The sequence below is a fragment of the Cucurbita maxima genome, unplaced genomic scaffold (genome assembly GCF_002738345.1).
Source record: "Cucurbita maxima cultivar Rimu unplaced genomic scaffold, Cmax_1.0 Cma_Scf00021, whole genome shotgun sequence".
Classification (NCBI taxonomy): domain Eukaryota; kingdom Viridiplantae; phylum Streptophyta; class Magnoliopsida; order Cucurbitales; family Cucurbitaceae; genus Cucurbita; species Cucurbita maxima.
Window position 1 is genome coordinate 2,576,627 of NW_019272037.1, and position 17,245 is coordinate 2,593,871.

At 37.4% G+C, this 17,245-nt stretch overlaps 4 protein-coding genes and 1 long non-coding RNA gene across 6 annotated transcripts in view; 3 read left to right on the forward strand and 2 right to left on the reverse strand.

Moving 5' to 3' along the window:
• The window catches only part of LOC111495807 (coiled-coil domain-containing protein SCD2-like), an 8,482-nt gene extending 7,545 nt beyond the window's left edge, over window positions 1-937 (forward strand). The window contains exon 18 of the mRNA XM_023145994.1: window positions 884-937. The gene's annotated coding sequence lies outside the window, so the exon portion shown is untranslated. The remainder of the gene's footprint in view (window positions 1-883) is intronic.
• Window positions 1-11,304, reverse strand: part of LOC111495811 — an 11,998-nt gene extending 694 nt beyond the window's left edge. Inside the window, exons 1-2 of the long non-coding RNA XR_002720356.1 lie at window positions 10,355-11,304; window positions 8,166-8,168 (exon numbers count right to left, since the gene is read on the reverse strand). This is a non-coding gene — a long non-coding RNA (uncharacterized LOC111495811). The remainder of the gene's footprint in view (window positions 1-8,165; window positions 8,169-10,354) is intronic.
• LOC111495808 (transcription factor ICE1-like) lies at window positions 2,223-5,450 on the forward strand. 2 transcript variants are annotated; one of them, XM_023145998.1, is made up of 5 exons: window positions 2,223-2,921; window positions 3,006-3,559; window positions 4,578-4,805; window positions 4,883-5,053; window positions 5,165-5,450. In XM_023145998.1, the coding sequence occupies exons 1-5, from the start codon at window positions 2,411-2,413 to the stop codon at window positions 5,246-5,248; spliced, it is 1,548 nt and encodes a 515-aa protein (XP_023001766.1). In that variant the 5' UTR covers window positions 2,223-2,410; the 3' UTR covers window positions 5,249-5,450. The 2 variants fall into 2 exon arrangements, with proteins under 2 accessions (XP_023001766.1, XP_023001765.1); XM_023145997.1 differs by having other exon boundaries at window positions 2,223-3,559.
• Window positions 6,284-12,302, forward strand: LOC111495809. The gene is made up of 7 exons (XM_023145999.1): window positions 6,284-6,584; window positions 6,742-7,123; window positions 7,245-7,407; window positions 8,068-8,112; window positions 8,634-8,799; window positions 8,974-9,344; window positions 11,590-12,302. Exons 1-7 carry the CDS (start codon window positions 6,450-6,452, stop codon window positions 11,906-11,908), a joined length of 1,581 nt encoding a protein of 526 aa, XP_023001767.1. The 5' UTR covers window positions 6,284-6,449; the 3' UTR covers window positions 11,909-12,302.
• A 630-nt stretch (window positions 12,303-12,932) lies between these two features.
• LOC111495810 (chromophore lyase CRL, chloroplastic-like) lies at window positions 12,933-16,749 on the reverse strand. Its single transcript, XM_023146000.1, has 9 exons — window positions 16,253-16,749; window positions 16,121-16,170; window positions 15,927-15,987; window positions 15,816-15,851; window positions 15,630-15,680; window positions 15,392-15,484; window positions 13,502-13,606; window positions 13,245-13,337; window positions 12,933-13,150 (listed from the first exon to the last, which is right to left on the reverse strand). The coding sequence occupies exons 1-9, from the start codon at window positions 16,439-16,441 to the stop codon at window positions 13,016-13,018; spliced, it is 813 nt and encodes a 270-aa protein (XP_023001768.1). The 5' UTR covers window positions 16,442-16,749; the 3' UTR covers window positions 12,933-13,015.
• Between the last annotated feature and the right edge of the window lie 496 nt (window positions 16,750-17,245).

Sequence of the window (17,245 nt, forward strand, 5' to 3'; positions counted from 1 at the left end):
TTTTTTTTTTTTTTTTTTTTTTTTTTTTTTTTTTTTTGCAACAAATTTTCTCCGCCACCTTTCTAGTTTTACTCTGTTTGCCAGAGTGGATGCACATTTATTCTCTATCCTTGTGCCGTGTGATATTCTGTTACATCCCCTCAACAGAGAGTTTATAGTGAAGTGTTATTTTAGAATGCCTTGTATGATATAGATAGACTTCATACCCAATTCTTTCACCCCCACAGTTCAATTAATTTTTTTCTAAGTTTATCTCTCTATTACAATTGAATTCTCCATGTGTGTTTTTCTCCCTCAAACATATGCTTGAGAAGAAAAAACGCATCCAAATTCCTTAATAATTTTTTTCTTCATTATCATCATTATTTCTCTCTTTTAGGGCCAGTGTTCAAAGTGTCACAAGGTGCCCTGTATTAATTATTTTCAAATATTCTGTTCAGTCTCCTATGAAAAATCAAAACAACGCTTTTGTGGAAACTAAAAAGTCTATTTTTAGTCCACAAGGAATTATGGGAGTTTTCTTTTGTAACAATTTATAGAGGAGTGGTGGTCCAGTGTGGGTTGACTATAATTTAATTAATGTTAATTTAGTTGTTAATTGTAGATTCACTGATGGTTAATTAGTAGTTTGGATTTGATTAGTTATTTGTCTATATTGTTGTAATTAGGCTATAAATAGCCACCACTTGTTAGAATTGTAATGAAGCCTTTTGAATGTTGTTTTGAAACGGAGCTGTGTTCTTAGAAAGTTGAGAGTGGTCTCAACTTTAGAGATGAATTTTTCTTGTGTTTGTCATGGATTTGGCTTATTCAATGCACCAACTGTCTCACTTTGGTAGTTTTTTAGTTTTTTGATATACGATATTAAGCATTAATCTTGCAGAGAAGGCCAAGCCAATCACACAAGGCCAGTGAGCCACAACAGCCATACCACAGCCACAGCCACAGCCACAGCCACAGCCACAACCACGGCCACAGCCACAGCCAGAGACAGAGCAATATCTTCATTTGAACAAGCTGTAGATCCGTCATTTTCAGAGAAGGTGATTTTGGTATAATATAATGAGAACATTTATTTTGTAATTTGCAAGGTGGGGACTCCTCTCCTTAAAAGCTATAAGAAACAGAAGGCCGTCTCTCAATGGCTGCTCTCCAATGCCCGACTTCACGAGGTTGCTCCAGTAATATTAATGGAGCCTTGTTCTGCAGAGCCTCATTTAATTGTCTTTGTCCCCCATTCTTTCAGCTGACCCTCCTCAAATTTTGAATCCCCTTCTGCCTACCAACGTACTTCCAAGTCCTCAGAGTTAGCAACTCTTTAAGCCCTTTCTTTGAATCTCGTTTTTAAACAAGAACTCTTCTATTTCAGTGCCCATACATGGTTGTTTCTGAGAAACAGAGTGTGATGAGCAACAAATCCTGCAAATGGGTCTCTGCCTAATTGTTGAAGTTTTGAATAATTGGGGAAGGAAGGAGTGGAGTAGGTGCGGTGAAAACTAAGGCTTCACGAGATGCATGGGCCTTACATTATTATCATGTCCTCATCCATCTACTTAATTTTATTCCCTTCTCTCTACGGGTCTCTTATTAACACTGCTCCCTCTAAGCTTTTACCAAAGAATGAGGTGTTCCCAACCATGGATAATAGCCTTAGTTTAAGCATATTAAACCCACAAGGTTATGCATTTATTTCATTCTTTTCCTACCTTACTCGTGACTTATAAACCAACTAATTTCTAAATTTCGTAGAGACCTCTCTAGTCCCAAAGTGGGAGTGCCCTAGGTATTCTACCCTTGTGGAACCAGACCAAGGAGACGTGGATGGAATATACTCTCTTGATAGATCTCTAAATTTCAAAATAGATTCCTAAACTTTGAACTTTGCCTTCCATAGATCAACGTAAAAGCTTCCGAGCTTTACAAACGAACTAAATTATATATACATAAAAAAATGCATGTGGGTGTTTTTTTTTTTTCCTTGGATGAAAACTTATTTGGTAGAAGCAGTTTAGTGTAACGGTTGAGTGATTGTTTGTTTCCCCAAAAATTTGTAAGAATACAAAAACAGATGCTTTCTGCTTTCTGCTTTCTGTTTTTTTTCTGTTTATTTCTCTTTTTTTTCCCCCTTAATTTTGATAAATAACTAAACACCCAAACGAAAAATAAAAAAATTAAAAAAATTAAACAAATAAAAAAAGAAAAAGATAATGCCCTTTTCCTTCTGCAACCTTCCTCTTTTCTTCTCTTCAATTCTCCATCTCCTTCTTTAACTCTCTCTCTCTCTTGTTTTCCTCCCCATCTCACTGCAGTTATCTCTTTCTGTCAGCTTCCCACCATTTCTTTTCCCGTTCCCAAGAAACTCCTTGGAAACCACCCCACCCTTCATCATCATCATCATCATCATCTCATCATGCTTTCCAGAGCTGGGAACGTCCTGTGGATGGAAGAAGATAGCAAGGAAGAAGACTCTGCTTCCTGGACCAAAAACAACACCGACACCCATCTCACCCACCCTGCTAGTTCCTCTGTTTTCGACAACAACCACCAAATCACCTCTCTCTCTACCTTCAAATCCATGCTCGATGTTGAAGACGACTGGTGCATCAATGGAAATGCCCTCCATAACCATACCCACCACGCCGACATCAACGACATTACCTTCTCCCAGAATTTCACCGACCCACCTGACAATTTGTTGCTCCCCTCTGCAGATTCCTCCTCTTCTTGCTCCCCTTCTTCCTCTGTCTTCAATAACATCGACCCATCTCAATTGCGCTTCTTTTTACCCCCAACCCGCACTTTCTCTTCACTCCACAAGCCCATTTCTAACAACCCTTTAGACCATCCCTTCGATTTGGGCGCAGAGTTTGGGTTTCTTGACGTCCAAGCTTCAAATTCTTCCACTCTGCTCAACAATGGAGGTGGGTTATTAACTGGGTTCACTGATTTAAGCCCAACTAGCCAAATGAACACTCCTAATTTGTGCTTAGCCTCTCAATTGACAGAGAATTGTTCGGGTTTAGCTGGATTTCAGAGTTTCGATGACAATTTGGGAAATGCTCTGCTTCTGAATCGGTCTAAGCTTTTGAGACCACTTGAATCCTTTCCCTCAGTGGGAGCTCAGCCGACTCTTTTTCAGAAGAGGGCAGCTCTAAGGAAAAGTTTAGCTGATAAGGGAAGCAATTTGGGGGGTTTGAGCCCCGATGGCGGCTGGTTTTCAAACAGGATTGATGGGAGCGTTGGCAAAAATGAGATCGGTGATGAAAATGGGAAGAAGAGGAAAATGATTTATGCGGATGAGTTTCAAGATACCAGCATCGACACATCCCGTTTCAATTACGATTCTGATGATTTTACTGAGCATAATAACAGTAAGTTGGATGAGAGCGGTAGAAATGTCGTAAATACATCAAACGCCAATAGTACGGTGACCGGCGGCGACCAGAAGGGGAAGAAGAAAGGACTTCCAGCGAAGAATTTGATGGCTGAGAGGCGTCGGAGGAAGAAGCTCAATGATAGGCTCTACATGCTGAGGTCTGTTGTTCCCAAAATTAGCAAAGTAAGTAACAATTTCTTGGCATTATCTTTGTATTTCACGTGATATTTTGGACTTCTCTGATTCACAAGCTTATAAGATCATTCAACGTTTCTTTAAACCAAAATCCTCAAAAAATGCTTCAAACTCATCTGAATGATTGCAAGTATTTCCTCATTCTACATCTTGGTAGTTCTATAGTTCATAAATGAAGATGTGGGTGTGTGAATATAGCCCACTTGAATGTTTAATTCCACTAGTAAAGATAGTAATTGCTTTATCTTGCTTTACCAAGAAACAGATAAGAGAAGGAACACTCTAGTTCAGCTCTTTCTCATTCCTAATCGAGTTCAATAACGCTCTGTTTCGTCATCTCATGTGCTGTCAAAATACTTTTATAACAGCTAAAACTCATCGTTATTGGATACTGTCCGCCTTGGCCCGTTACGTATTGTCATCAGTCTCATGATTTTAAAACGTGTCTACTAGGGAGAGGTTTTCCACATCCTTATAATATTTTTCGTTCCCCTCTCCGACCGATATGAGATCTCACATCCACCTCCCTTGTGGGTCAGCATCCTTACTGGCACACCGCCTAGTGTTTGCCTCTAATATCATTTGTGTAACAGCCAAGCCCACCATTGTCCTCTTTGAGTTTTCCCTTTCGAGCTTTCCCTCAAGGTTTTAAAACGCGTCTACAATGGAAAGAATCTAGTCCTACTTTGACTAGTGTTTCGCACCGTTTGGTGTCTTGACTATGATACCATTTGTAACAGTCCAAGCCTGCTACTAGCAGATATTGTCCCCTTTGGACTTTCCCCTCTTCAACCGACGTGGGTTCTCACAGCTTTTCCTTACTCGGTTGTCCATCTGGTGTCCATTTTGTTTATCTCCATGTTTCCCCCACTCCCATCAATAAGGACAATATAAACACTTGGATGATGTACTGTTTGGTTGGTTGTAAGTTAGCCTTCTGCTCTTTTGCTTCATTGAGTAAACATAACAATATGTGTAATGGATATTTCCTTGTGGTAATGGCTAGATGGATAGAGCTTCAATTCTTGGGGATGCAATTGAGTACTTAAAGGAACTACTGCAAAGAATCAATGACCTCCATAATGAACTGGAATTTGCTCCTCCGGGGATGGCCTTGACGCCGAGCACAAGCTTTCATCCCCTAACTCCGACTCCGTCGAGCCTCTCGAGTCGTATAAAGGAGGAGCTATGTCCTAGTTCATTTCCCAGCCCAAATGGCCAACAACCTGCAAGGGTAAACTTCTTATCTTTGGACAACTTTCCCTTGTCCGTCTCATGATTCATGACTTTTGCATTGATATGTATTAATAGGTCGAAGTTCGGGTACGAGAAGGACGGGCGGTAAATATACACATGTTTTGCAGTCGTCGTCCTGGGCTCTTGCTCTCCACAGTTAGAGCATTAGATAATCTTGGATTAGACATCCAACAAGCTGTGATCAGCTGCTTTAATGGATTTGCCATGGACATTTTTCGAGCAGAGGTGAAATCGTGTTTCCTTTAAACATATCTTCGATTTATTTGACAACGTGAGTCGTCGATCTCTTACGACTTATGACTTCTATAACACTGATAAGAGTACATAAATTTTCAGCAATGCAGCGAAGAGCAAGATGTCCATCCTGAGAAGATAAAAGCAATACTATTAGATTCAATTGGGTTGAATGGTGCGGCATAGATATCTGCAAGACATGCTTGATCTTTCACAAACTGAACCATTTCATTTCAATCATATATTACCTAGCTTTTTACTTCGGTTGAGTTCTACGTTGTTCATCAGAAAAATGACTCCATTGTTGATTTAGAAGTAAAATCTTATGAAGTATTATATGCATTAACTTGCTATTGAGATGATTATCACAATTTGAAATTCTAGTCTGAGGTAAAATTTGGGTACGGAAAGTCTTCACCGTCTTTATCCCCACCACCTATTTCATTCTTCATCTCTGTAAAATTCTCATTTATTTTCAAGGATGGAAGCTGGAGATTAATTTACTTTTAAAATTACTGAGTTTTTGACTCCCGCCTACTCGGCTTCTTATACATAAAGTTAGTCGTGTAGGTACTCCAATGATACTATTGTTCCGTACCATTATGGAAGAAGATTCAGGTAAAATATGCACTTCCTCGGGAATGAAAAAAAAAAAGATTTCTCGTAGATAATTTGTGGTGATTGGGTTCTTGGCATATAATTTTTCACTATTTTTTATTTTTTAAAAAAATATTTTAAAATTTTCATTTTTACTTATAATAGATATTAAAAAATTAGAAAAAAAATCTTAATAAATCAAATATATTTCCTAAATAAATAAATAAAAATATATAAAATATTCTACCAATATAATTTTTAAAAATTCAAATTTTAATATTAATCATCAATTTTAATGTAATTTTACTAATTTTAAATTTAATTTAAGCATATTTATAAAAATTTATGAAAATTTGTGGTTGATGAGTATATGAAATATATAGGAATAAATTATTATCGTAAACAAAAGGGGTCTAAATTCAAAACTAAACCCCTTCACTTACATTAATTAATTACTTAACCAACAAATTTTAATAAAAATGAAAATTATTTTTATAAGATTTAAAATTAAAAATTAAAAAAATCTAGTTGTCTAGATTTTATTTTTCAAATAATTCGAGATTAAATTATAAAATTTATTGGCCAGGCTGGAAATATTAGCCACGTGTCCATTGCATGTGAATGTAAGGTCAGTTGTTTAGTAGACAATCGCGTCCCTGGTTCTACGGCTGCGATCGTAGGGATTCCGGAAAAGAGCGCTAAAACAAAAGCAGCCCATCGGAAGCTCGGAATCCCGAAGAACGGAGAAATTCAGCAATTCATATTACCAACATCATTGGAGGTGAAGAACATGGCGGGGCCTGTGGAAGAGAACGACGGAACCAACAGCAAGGAAGAGCAAGAAGAGGCTTTGGTCGCTTTGATCGATCATCGTTGCCGTGAAGTTCAAAATCTCAAGCAGCGTATCTCCTACTATACTTCACAGGTCTCCCTTTTTTCTTATTATTCACTTCTTTTCATTCGATTTTTGCTGTAATCTAAGGCAAATTTGTGGTTTACGTAACTGCTGTATTTAGCGATGGAATCTCTTCTTCCGTTTGTCTTTTGGGAATTTTCAACTTAATCTTGTTAAACGTCTGTAGCTTGAAGAAGCGGAGAAGAGATTACATGATTCAGAATCGAAATTGGCCCGGCTTCGACGTCAGGGCAATGCAGTGTCATCCAAAGATTCTTTTAGAAGTAGAGCCGTAAGTGTGAAAGTGGAGCAAACGGTAAATGAAGGTAGCAAGCCCCAGCCATATTCGAAACCAGAGCTTGTAATTCCGGCTGTTGTTCCAAAGATTTCCCAGAACAGTGCATTGGCTGGGAATGGAGCGAATATTTCAAATAGCTCCAGCTCCAGGGCTCAATCAAGTCCTTCTCATGTTAAGAATGTAATTAAAGTTGAAGGGGACAAAAATATTGGAAACTCTTCTCTTCGAGATTCTTCGAACACTTCTGATAGAGGGACAAAACGGAAGCTTGGTAGGATTCTCGTTGCTCAAATATTCTCTTTGTATTAGTTGCTTTATGGTTATTATGCATATCTGATTCATCATACAACAACTCTCTGAGGTAACTGCTAAATTTTAACGCTTTATTCCAGAACAGCAGTGCAAAGAGCATAAAGAATTGATTCCATTAATACGTAGCAGCTCATCACCTTCTCAAATCCGCTGTGTTGGGAGCAATCACATCTGCAGTCAGCATAAGAGAAAGTTGAGAAGTCTCATCTCATGCCCGGTTAACGAACAGCTATTCGTGACCAGGTAACTGCATAAGATTGTATAGGATTTGTATACATTCAGAAAGACCGAAGAAACCTTTACTTAAAACTATGACCGGCGGCTCTAGTTTCTTAAAAGAAAATGTTCCTTAAGGCAATTGTCCCGTCAAACGTGAAGGGAAAGTGACATTTTTCTTCTTCTGAAATTCTATTCACTTCTCTCTAGTCCCTGCCAATTGTACAATGATTAAGAAGATAATCCGTGTATACATTGTGTCGCAGTTTAACATTCCCAATATTCTTCAGGTCAAGATAAATTTAGATTCTATAATGAACCATCATAAAATATTTCATCTTCGGTTACCCTTGCAGTATGTTAGGGTTAAATTGATAGGTAGCTTTCAACTGGAAGGAAAGGTAAATTAAATATTCAAATTATTCTTAATCATCATATTGTGGAGTTTTCATTATTCTTGCTTTTCTGGCTCTTTACCCCCAAAATGATGGAATGAATAAATAAATAAATAAGGTTAGGATCCAACATTTAAGTATTCCTTACAAAGCTCACCTGAAAGGTTTAGATAATAAAATTCCATTACTGGAAGGGTCCCAACCTCCAAAAACTGTAATTATCTTTTTCAGCCTTCCTGTCAAATACACAGACTTAACCTTTTTATGGTATTGAAATGTTTATCTTTTACAGTGCCCTGGATGGAGTAGTCAACTTGTGGCAGTTACAGGCCAGAGGGTGAGTGCTGATTATTTCCCACTTTATCCTATATCATATTTATCTACAGCTACCATCTTCTGGAGCTATAAGCTATGACCATTCTGGTTTGAGTTGGAACTAGTCTCCATGCCAACTGGTGAAGGAACATAGTACGTGTTTATAAGAAGCCTCTTTAAATGAGACGTTGATTTATCTTCTAATGTTATAATCGTGTCATTGCTGGGTTCTATGAAATAAAAATGAACATGTGTCAGTCTTTTGCGAGTTAAGATTCTGCTTGTAGTTGACGGAGTGTACAAATGCTCATTTGTTGTTTTGAGATATATAGTTAGAGCATAAAAATGAATTTTTAATGTGGATGTAGTTTTCCTTTGCCAGTCATCCCTTGAAGTATATCTAGATGAGGCACTTCTTGATGTCTTCGGAAGAAGCGTCTCTTCTCCATTGCATAAGCGACTTTGTTTTCCATTTTCTACCCAAATATAGAAATGCTTAAGCGTGTTTGTCCATCTTCTCTTTGTCCACTCCCTCTATCACAGGTCAAGTGCCTCTCTACTTAGTTCCGCCGACTGTGTATCTCCAAAGCAAAGGAGATGGCCAGAAGACATGGTCTGGCATCCAGAGGGGAACCGCGTATTTCTTGTTTATAGTGCTGATGGTGGGGACTCTCAGGTCTCAGTCATGAATCTGAACAAAAGTGAAGGGGTATGATTTATAATAGAAATCACGTTTATCTTTGGCATGCATTTTTCTGGCAAGATTATGATTTTAGATGCATTTCTTTCCCTAGACAACTAAGTTGTACCTTTCCATTTTTAAAAGTTGTTAATTTGGGGATTTTTGTGACTAAGGTGAGTTATTATGTCTGTGCATTGACAGAAAGCTCGTGTTACCTTCCTTGAGGATAAGCCTCACTTTAAGGGCATTATCAACAGCATAATTTTCTTGCCCTGGGATAGCACGTCTTTTATCACTGGTGGAAGTGATCATGCTGTTGTACAATGGAAAGAGAAAGATGGGGAGAACACATGGAAGCCAAAGGCATTGCACAGAAACCTACACTCTTCAGCAGTCATGGGGGTAGCAGGGATGCAGCAGAAGCCAATCGTACTTTCTGCAGGTGCAGACAAGAGAATTCTTGGATTTGACGTAAATGTTGGTAGAACAGAGTTCAAGCATCAGATAGAAAGCAAATGCATGAGTATTTTGCCTAATCCATGCGATTTCAACCTATTTATGGTCCAAACAGGGTGAGTTTTCTGATACTAGAATTTGCTCGCTGTGAAAAATGAGTTGTTATGTGTATAAATGTAAGGTGATCCCGAATTTCCATACCATGTCTATGTGCTCTATTGTTTTATTAGTGTTGCAGAAAGTTTTGCGTATTCATTTCTAGTGGGTTAAGTCACAGAGAGTCATTCCATATTCTAGATATAAAATCAGAGGTAAACACGATTAGGCATTACGATGAGTTGCAAAGGCGCATAGGCACATGAGGAATAGATAGATCATGTAATGGGTAGCTGACGTGTGTTTTTGTTTGGTCCATTTATTTTCTGTTAGGTAGTGTATGGGATGGGAGTCAAAGGTTGTTACAAGGGGGCATCTTTTTTGGCTTATTTCTGATGTAATTATCTGAGGAGAAAGTTGGGAGAGATAGGGTAACTCTCTAATCTTCCCTTATTACTTGTTCATAAATAAAATCGTTGGCTAAGGCCTAACAATTACATTCATTTTTTAGTTCTAGGATAGGAACTGCAAATATTTCAGCCCATATCTTTATAGCCTCTTGAGCATATTTAAATTGTGTTATAGTGGTATCTAGAAATTTTTTGTTAGAAATTATACTAGTATTTAGTCGAGGGGTGAACAAAAGGAGAATGAGGAAACCCTCTAAAATCAATGGGATTTAGAGAAAAGGATCCCGCTTGGCTTAGGAAAATCTCGTCTGGTCCGTGTGAAGCCTTCAAAAGTAGCATATCTTGAAACACCCTTCCATTTTTTTTTTCTTTTTGAACCACAATATTCTTCTAAAAGTCATGACATTGTTGGACCACATGATATTAGCTTGCTCTCTTGAAGGATCCACAGAGAAGTTGGATGAGAGCCAACGCATTGTCTTTGGGATGTAACGATTGCAAATTGCATAGTATCATAAATAGCTACGCTGAATACTACACATCCGGGAAGATAGCTTATTAATTAAAACAGATGAGTTAATTTAGTATTTTGCTTTCAATCTCTTGGCCTAAAAATGTACCCGTTCCACTTTGTTGCAAGGTGTGCAATTGATCTTGAACTAGTAGGGTGCATATAAAACATCATTTCCTGGAATTTTAGCTTACCTAATAGCCTTGATCGTGCAATTTTGAATTATCGAAGAGTCCGTCCATTTGGAAGAGACATAAGAAGACCTTTTAGATGCTCTGATGAATTGTTAAAATAGACACTATATCTTGAAACAATTCTGAGAAAATGAGCCATTCATTTATCTCTAATCATTGGGATTTCTTCTGAACACAAGATTCCACCCCTGAAACTCCTTCAGGGACATCCGATAGAAAGGGAAAGGTTGACAAAAAGTTGTCTAATCTCACAACTCTGCAGAGCCTCGGAAACAGCAGCCTCAAAGGACTTTCATGAAGCCAAGAAACCTCCGCAACAAATTTTAGCTTGCATCTGTACAATTTGTCCACATAACCCTAGTGAGTTGGAACTAGGAACCCTTCGATTATGTGAACTAATTCAATTGCAAAATTCAAGAAACTCACTACCACTCACTTTCTCTAGTCCACTACTATCAACACTTGTTCTCCAGAAACAAGTGGTGCAATAGTAGTAGTAAGATTACAATCATGTGATTCCTAGCTATCTAATGACCTACCAGGAAAAATATCATTATCATGCATAGGTAAAACATTAGCAAGCTTTCTTTCTGCTGCTTTCTACTATATCAAAATTCTCATGTTAACGCTTTCCTCTAACATGTTGACATTAGAACTAAACTTAGATTTAGTGGACCTTGAAGATCTCCTTTATGAAAACCCTAGTGAGTTGGAATTACGAACCCATTGGCTATGTAAACCCCTAATTCACAAATGCTAAAACTCTCAAATAGGTTTGGGCTAGATGCACGACATTATTTTGCTGTCCTGAAAAAATCTTATAAGGTTAGAAGATTTCACCTGACTTGACTTTCGAGTATTATATTGTGTGAGCAAAGTTAGTATTCAAAACAAATTACTATTGAGATTCTATTGCAGAATGAAATATAGTATTTGCACAAATTTACAGTTTTGAATACAGTATTAATTTGATTCAAAGATTTATATTGCCAGTTGAAAGCCCCTGCAGATCTTTCCATCATTTGCTTCCATTGAAAAAGAAGTGGAGTTAAATCCCTCCAACTAAATTACTATTTGTTCAGACTGAAATTTTTATCGATTAAGCCAGAGAAAACTTGAACAAGTCTTTGATAATTTGTTTTGCGTGCAGTACTCCTGGAAAGCAGCTCCGGTTATATGATATCAGACTTAGGCAGACAGAACTACATGCCTTCGGGTGGGAGCAAAAGAGCAGTGAATCACAGTCAGCATTGATAAATCAGGCTTGGTCGCCTGATGGTTTGGTTCTCACATCTGGCTCTGCTGACCCTGTAATCCATCTGTTTGATATCAGGTACAATTTGCACAAGCCTTCCCAATCCATTAGAGCTCATCAGAAACGAGTCTTCAAGGCTGTATGGCTTCAGTCTCTACCCCTCCTTATATCCATATCTTCTGATCTGAACGTTGGATTGCACAAAACAGCTTGAAGTTCTCATTTTCCCTTCTGATCATGGATAGTTTATGGACTTGTTTAGTCGTTTTCTTTTTTAAAGGGAATAATTTTTTTGCTTAAAGATGAGAAAATGAGTGTCATCCAATGAAGAAGGGATGTTATTTTGCGTAGTTACAACTTGCAAGCAATATTGCAAAGCTCAGTTTGTCGTCTTAAAAGTTCGCCAAAGATGAGAAAATGAGTACCGTCCAGTGAAGAAGAATGTTACTTTGGCTAGTTAGAAGCGAAATTGCAGAGCTCAGTTTTGTTGTTGTTTTAAGTGTTCCATGTGTACAATCTAGTTTTGAAGATTGGCTACCTTGTGAAATGTTGTCATCTATGTATTATCAAACAACGCAGGAAAGCAGAATACAAATAATTTAAACTCATTGCATGTGTTCACATGGACGGCCCCTATACTATCTTAAGTTGGACATCTCACCACTATTACACGACTCGAATCACCAGTTATTATGCTGTCTAAGTCTTTCGTTTCAGCTTATCTTTAGTCTCTTCAGTAAAAATTTATGCAGAGTGACAATATTTGTGGAGTAGAAGGATAGGATACCCACAAATAAAATCACTAAATTTTTGCATTCATATATAGTACTACAAGATAAATAAAAATGGGAACTACACACTTTTTAGGAGTTTTCTCCGTGCATAACAAGTAGGTCATTCTAAATAGCCACTGTCATTCTAAATAATGTCCGGTGGATAGAATATTCCTCGAAATTGTTCCTGTAAGCCTAACCTTTATTCACTATTCTCTCTTGCACAAGTCCTCTACCTTTCTGATCATGATGTTTGAACATCCAAAGATATAACTACGCTAAGATGCGCTTGTAGCTTCGGGATATATCTGAGACGAGAACGGAGGATACAGTTACCTGTGTAGTATGTCCACTGGAGAGCATGTCAACAGCCATTTTGCTTGCTTTCAAGAGTCAACCGGCACGTTCGACTCTACTAATACACACATACGAAAACATTTGACAACAAGAGAAAGAGAAAAAACATGACGAGCAAATGCAAGATTTTATTTCAGATAGAAAAAGGTGACGAAAATTTACACTATATAAGATAAATTATTAAGTGACTGTTATTGCAAGACAAATGAGCCCTCTATTCTTTTCTCCATGGACTGCTGAGAGAAATTTAATGGAGAAAACATGTCCTTGAGACTGTTGGCTGGAACTGCCTTGAATTCGTAAGGTCCTTCTTTTGTTCCCCAAACCTGCAACAAGCAAATCAAACATTAAATTTATTAGAGGTTCACTCTGTCAGATGCCACTTCACAACATTTTCTCAGTATGTAAAAAGAATTAGACCTGGTTTCCATCTTCGTCGTAACCCCTTTCCCACGTATGTACTTCATTATTCTTTAGGATAGATAATTCAGAAGTACAGTAGGCTGCTCCATTCTGCAATAAAGGAGCTCAATGGTAAGGGAAGGGAGTAATAACTATTACTGGAACGTTGCGGTCGGGATAACTCACTTTTCAGTCTTACTCTTGGTATTTTCACAGATTTGAAAAAACCAAACAAATTATGTGGAATGATATCTTAGGTATCCAGATGCTCTTACCCATGAATTTGGAAAACTGCCTGGTGGAGTAGAACCTTCATACAAGCAACGTTTTCCACGATCACAACGCTTAAGATGTAAGGTAGTTAAATGCTCTGCAATGTCCTGTGCATAAAAATCTAGAATTGTATGAGATTCATCCAGCAACATCCAATTCAGTTTCAGTGAAGAGCAGACTTAATCTAACAATAATAAAATACCTGTCCTAATAAGAATGGATTTTGTTTTGATCTTACAGTAAAAATAATAATGCTAATCTTATAAACTCCATGAAACAATAAACAAGAGCTTTATAAAAGATTTTTAAAATAATCTGGTAAATAATCCAAGAAAGATGATATTTGACTGAAAAAAGGTCAAATGGTTCAAACTGCAAACCATCGGAAATAGCACATAACCTCGGAGGCACCAAAATTCTATTTTCTGCTTCTTCACTATTTCCCAACCATGTTTATCTTCACCATTAGCTACGGTACAGTAACTCATGTTCACTTGTTTTAACTTAATTAATGTCTTACTTCATCACCAAACCACTCACTCTGTGTATTAATTGTGAGATCCTACATCAGTTGAAGAGGGGAATGAAGCATTTTTTATAAGAGTGTGGAAACTTCTCTCTAACAGACGCATTTTAAAACCTTGCGGGAAAACCCGGAAGAAAAAACCCAAAGAGGATAATATCTGTTAGCGGTATGTTTAGGCTGTTACAAATGGTATCAGAGCCAGATTTCGGGCAATGAGCCAGTGAAGACGCTAAACCCCAAAGGGGGGTGGATTGTGAGATTCTACATCGGTTGGAGAGGGGAACGAAGCATTCTTTATAAGGGTGTGGAAACCTCTCCCTCATAGACGCGTTTTAAAACCTTGAGGGGGAAGCCCGAAAGGGAAAGTCCAAAGAGGACAATATCTATTCGCGGTGGGCTTGGGCTGTTACAAAGGAGGTATCATTAGAACTTATTGTAAGACATTGAACTTGACCGGGTCATTAAATTGATTAAAAGATAGCAAACCACTAATTCAAAATCCTGACCAGGTAATTACAGTCAGCATTAAATTCATATATCCATATATCCAAATCTGCAGTTCCAATGGTTCAACTTGCTACCTTGCAGAGACTATGACCATACTTTGTTCTCTTCAGTGGATGGTTTGGTAATGCCGTCCAACATCCATGCCCATGCTCACATTTTTTACTCTCTCAAGTCTTCACAGTGAAATAATGTTAAGCTCAATATGAAAATCCCACTTAGTACTTAAATTTAGTTCCCTGCTCAGAACCAAACTTCAACTTTTTACTTGATCCAACCATGAAAAATTAAGGTATAAACATGGATTTGAGGCCCTGGTCAAAAACAAAGTTGATCAAATTGGGGCGCTAAAATTCGGATATGCCAAGGCCAGAGTAGAGTATAAGCGGCTCTAAGAGAACTCTGCGTCATATATTCTCAACCAATAGACATTATCTTAGGTCAGGAACAAGACTATGACAATTGAAAAGCTAAGACCCCGTTTAATAACCATTTTGTTTTTTGTTTTCTATTTTTAAGCAATGCTTATTTCGAAACTATTTTTTGATAAGTTTTCTACCTTCCTTGAGAACACATCTGAATTCTAAGCAAAATTTTAAAAACAAATCTAGTTTTTAAATACTAGATTTTCAAGTTAGCAAATATTGGTATGGTTTCTGAAAAGATGTTTAAAAGTGGGTAATAATGCAAGAAAACAGAAGGTAGAACTTAGAAGAAGTGATTATAATCTTAATTCTCAAAAACTAAAAACTAAAAAATGAAACGATTAAAAAAAAAAAACAGGCCTAAAATAACATAATTTGAACCAAACTTATATCCAAGCAATAGAAAATCTGATTAAAGTATTAAGCAGGTGGCTAACCCCAACAATTTCTTCGGGAAGAGGACATTGATCTTTTGTCCGATCACAAAAATTCTTGTACTCCTCCATTTCCCGAATAGCGTATGAGCTTAACTGCAAAGTGAACAAATATAAGAAACTTTTGAAGCATGCATGTTACACACAGAATACGCAAACCATTATGTTAGCTGCAACAAATTTATAGTTGAGGAATATATATCCTCCGTTCACATCAAGTGGAAACAACATATGTGCTCACCTCCACATCACATTTCATCTCTTTTGAACAAGGCTTCACCGTATAAAATCTCTGCAACCGTAGAACTAATTGAATTACTATATGTATAATGAAGGAAAGTTCAGCAAACTGAACGTAGGAGTTCATCGATGGTTAACTTTTATTTTCTTGATAAATTCCAAACTTCAAACTAGGGAAGAACAATACCTGGCGAAAGGGTTTTTGAGGAGTTCTGGAGAATGCCTATCAAAACAAAAAATAAAATGATATCTGATATCTAAATGGAATATTAGCGGGCAGGAAGAGTGCTAGACTCACTTGTTCAAAGTATAATACCGTAGAACCATCGACCATTTCTGCTGCAGGGCACGTAACCATTCTAAAACACAAAATCAAAATCAATCCTCCGTAAATTTTCTAAACAAGCCCTAGTCAAATACAATTGAAAAGGTGTTCATAGTTCAGAAATTGAAGAATTCACAGCTACTAAATAGCGTTCACATATTGCGTACCTGATATTGAAGTAATTTTCAGGATCCCTAGCTGCTTGCTCCTTGGAAAACTATCCAAAAAGAAGAAGAAATTCAGAGAGGAAAAGAGAGTAACGCAATTGAGGGTTGTGCGAGGAGGTTAAAAACAGAAACCTTCTCGCCAGAAAGGGACTGAGAAACGAAGCGGGCATGATCCCATCGCGTTGTGGACTTAGTGAGGCGTTTAAGCAAAAGGGCACCACCAAACAGTACCAAAGTCTTCATAATCAAACCCCCAGCTCTGTTCCATCCTACTGCGTTGTTATCATCATTGTTCGAATAGGAATCGGAACTGGAACCCATAGCTTCAATTCCAGCGCTCTCAAACACCCACCATCCCTGATCTTCCACAGGTTCCGAAATGATTCAGAGCACGAAATGGAGAGTAAAAAGCCGAGATTCGGAGCAGAAAAGTTGGAAGCGAGGGGCAAATGGAGAGAAAGTAGGAGGCGCGCGTTTAATTAGTGTCGTCAAGTTTGAGACCCCATTACTCCACTTTCCATTACCAAAATTTGGGCGTTCTTTTCTGTTAAGCGTCGTCTCTTCAATCTCTCTCGATGTGTACATAAAAAAACTGCGGTGGCCACACAAAATGAGTGCACACCAATTTAATTCCGTTTTTGCATCTCATAATATAATATCCTCTCCTCTACTAATAATATGTAAATCCCTTTTTGGTATCCCTACATCTATTTTATAAGCTTTTAATAAATTTTAACATGAATAATTATTATTCTGCAAATTATATAAAACTTTAGAACCTAATTGCATATATTTGGTGGTAAAATATTTTGGTGGTATCTCCACGTCTAATATCCGACGAAACAGAACGTACCAAAATCAGCCCAAAAAACCCACATGGAGTGCTTATTCTTTTGATAATTGAATTTCATGATAAATATAATATATAAATTGGTATATTTTGAAAAGTTTAAGGATCAGAATTGAATGTGTCTATTAGATGTTCCTACCATGTGACGTGGACTGCTCCAAACCCAAAGAATATCCGTGGATTTCTTTTTCTCGATTATTTTTTTTAATTATTATTAATAAGAATGATTTTACAGGGAAAAAAAAGTCCCAAAACGAAATAAGTTTTTGTAATCA

What these genes read in the sequence shown, in the direction of transcription:
- LOC111495808 (XM_023145997.1), top strand. Translation starts at nt 2,411, where the DNA reads ATGCTTTCCAGAGCTGGGAACGTCCTGTGGATGGAAGAAGATAGCAAG. An exon ending in TTGTTCCCAAAATTAGCAAA is followed by an intron (nt 3,560 to 4,577) that starts GTAAGTAACAAT and finishes GGTAATGGCTAG; the next exon opens with ATGGATAGAGCTTCAATTCT. An exon ending in ATGGCCAACAACCTGCAAGG is followed by an intron (nt 4,806 to 4,882) that starts GTAAACTTCTTA and finishes ATGTATTAATAG; the next exon opens with GTCGAAGTTCGGGTACGAGA.
- LOC111495809 (XM_023145999.1), top strand. Translation starts at nt 6,450, where the DNA reads ATGGCGGGGCCTGTGGAAGAGAACGACGGAACCAACAGCAAGGAAGAG. An exon ending in TCTCCTACTATACTTCACAG is followed by an intron (nt 6,585 to 6,741) that starts GTCTCCCTTTTT and finishes AAACGTCTGTAG; the next exon opens with CTTGAAGAAGCGGAGAAGAG. An exon ending in GAACAGCTATTCGTGACCAG is followed by an intron (nt 7,408 to 8,067) that starts GTAACTGCATAA and finishes TATCTTTTACAG; the next exon opens with TGCCCTGGATGGAGTAGTCA.
- LOC111495810 (XM_023146000.1), bottom strand. Translation starts at nt 16,441, where the DNA reads ATGGGTTCCAGTTCCGATTCCTATTCGAACAATGATGATAACAACGCA. An exon ending in AGATGAAATGTGATGTGGAG is followed by an intron (nt 15,485 to 15,629) that starts GTGAGCACATAT and finishes TTCACTTTGCAG; the next exon opens with TTAAGCTCATACGCTATTCG. An exon ending in ACGACGAAGATGGAAACCAG is followed by an intron (nt 13,151 to 13,244) that starts GTCTAATTCTTT and finishes TGCTTGTTGCAG; the next exon opens with GTTTGGGGAACAAAAGAAGG.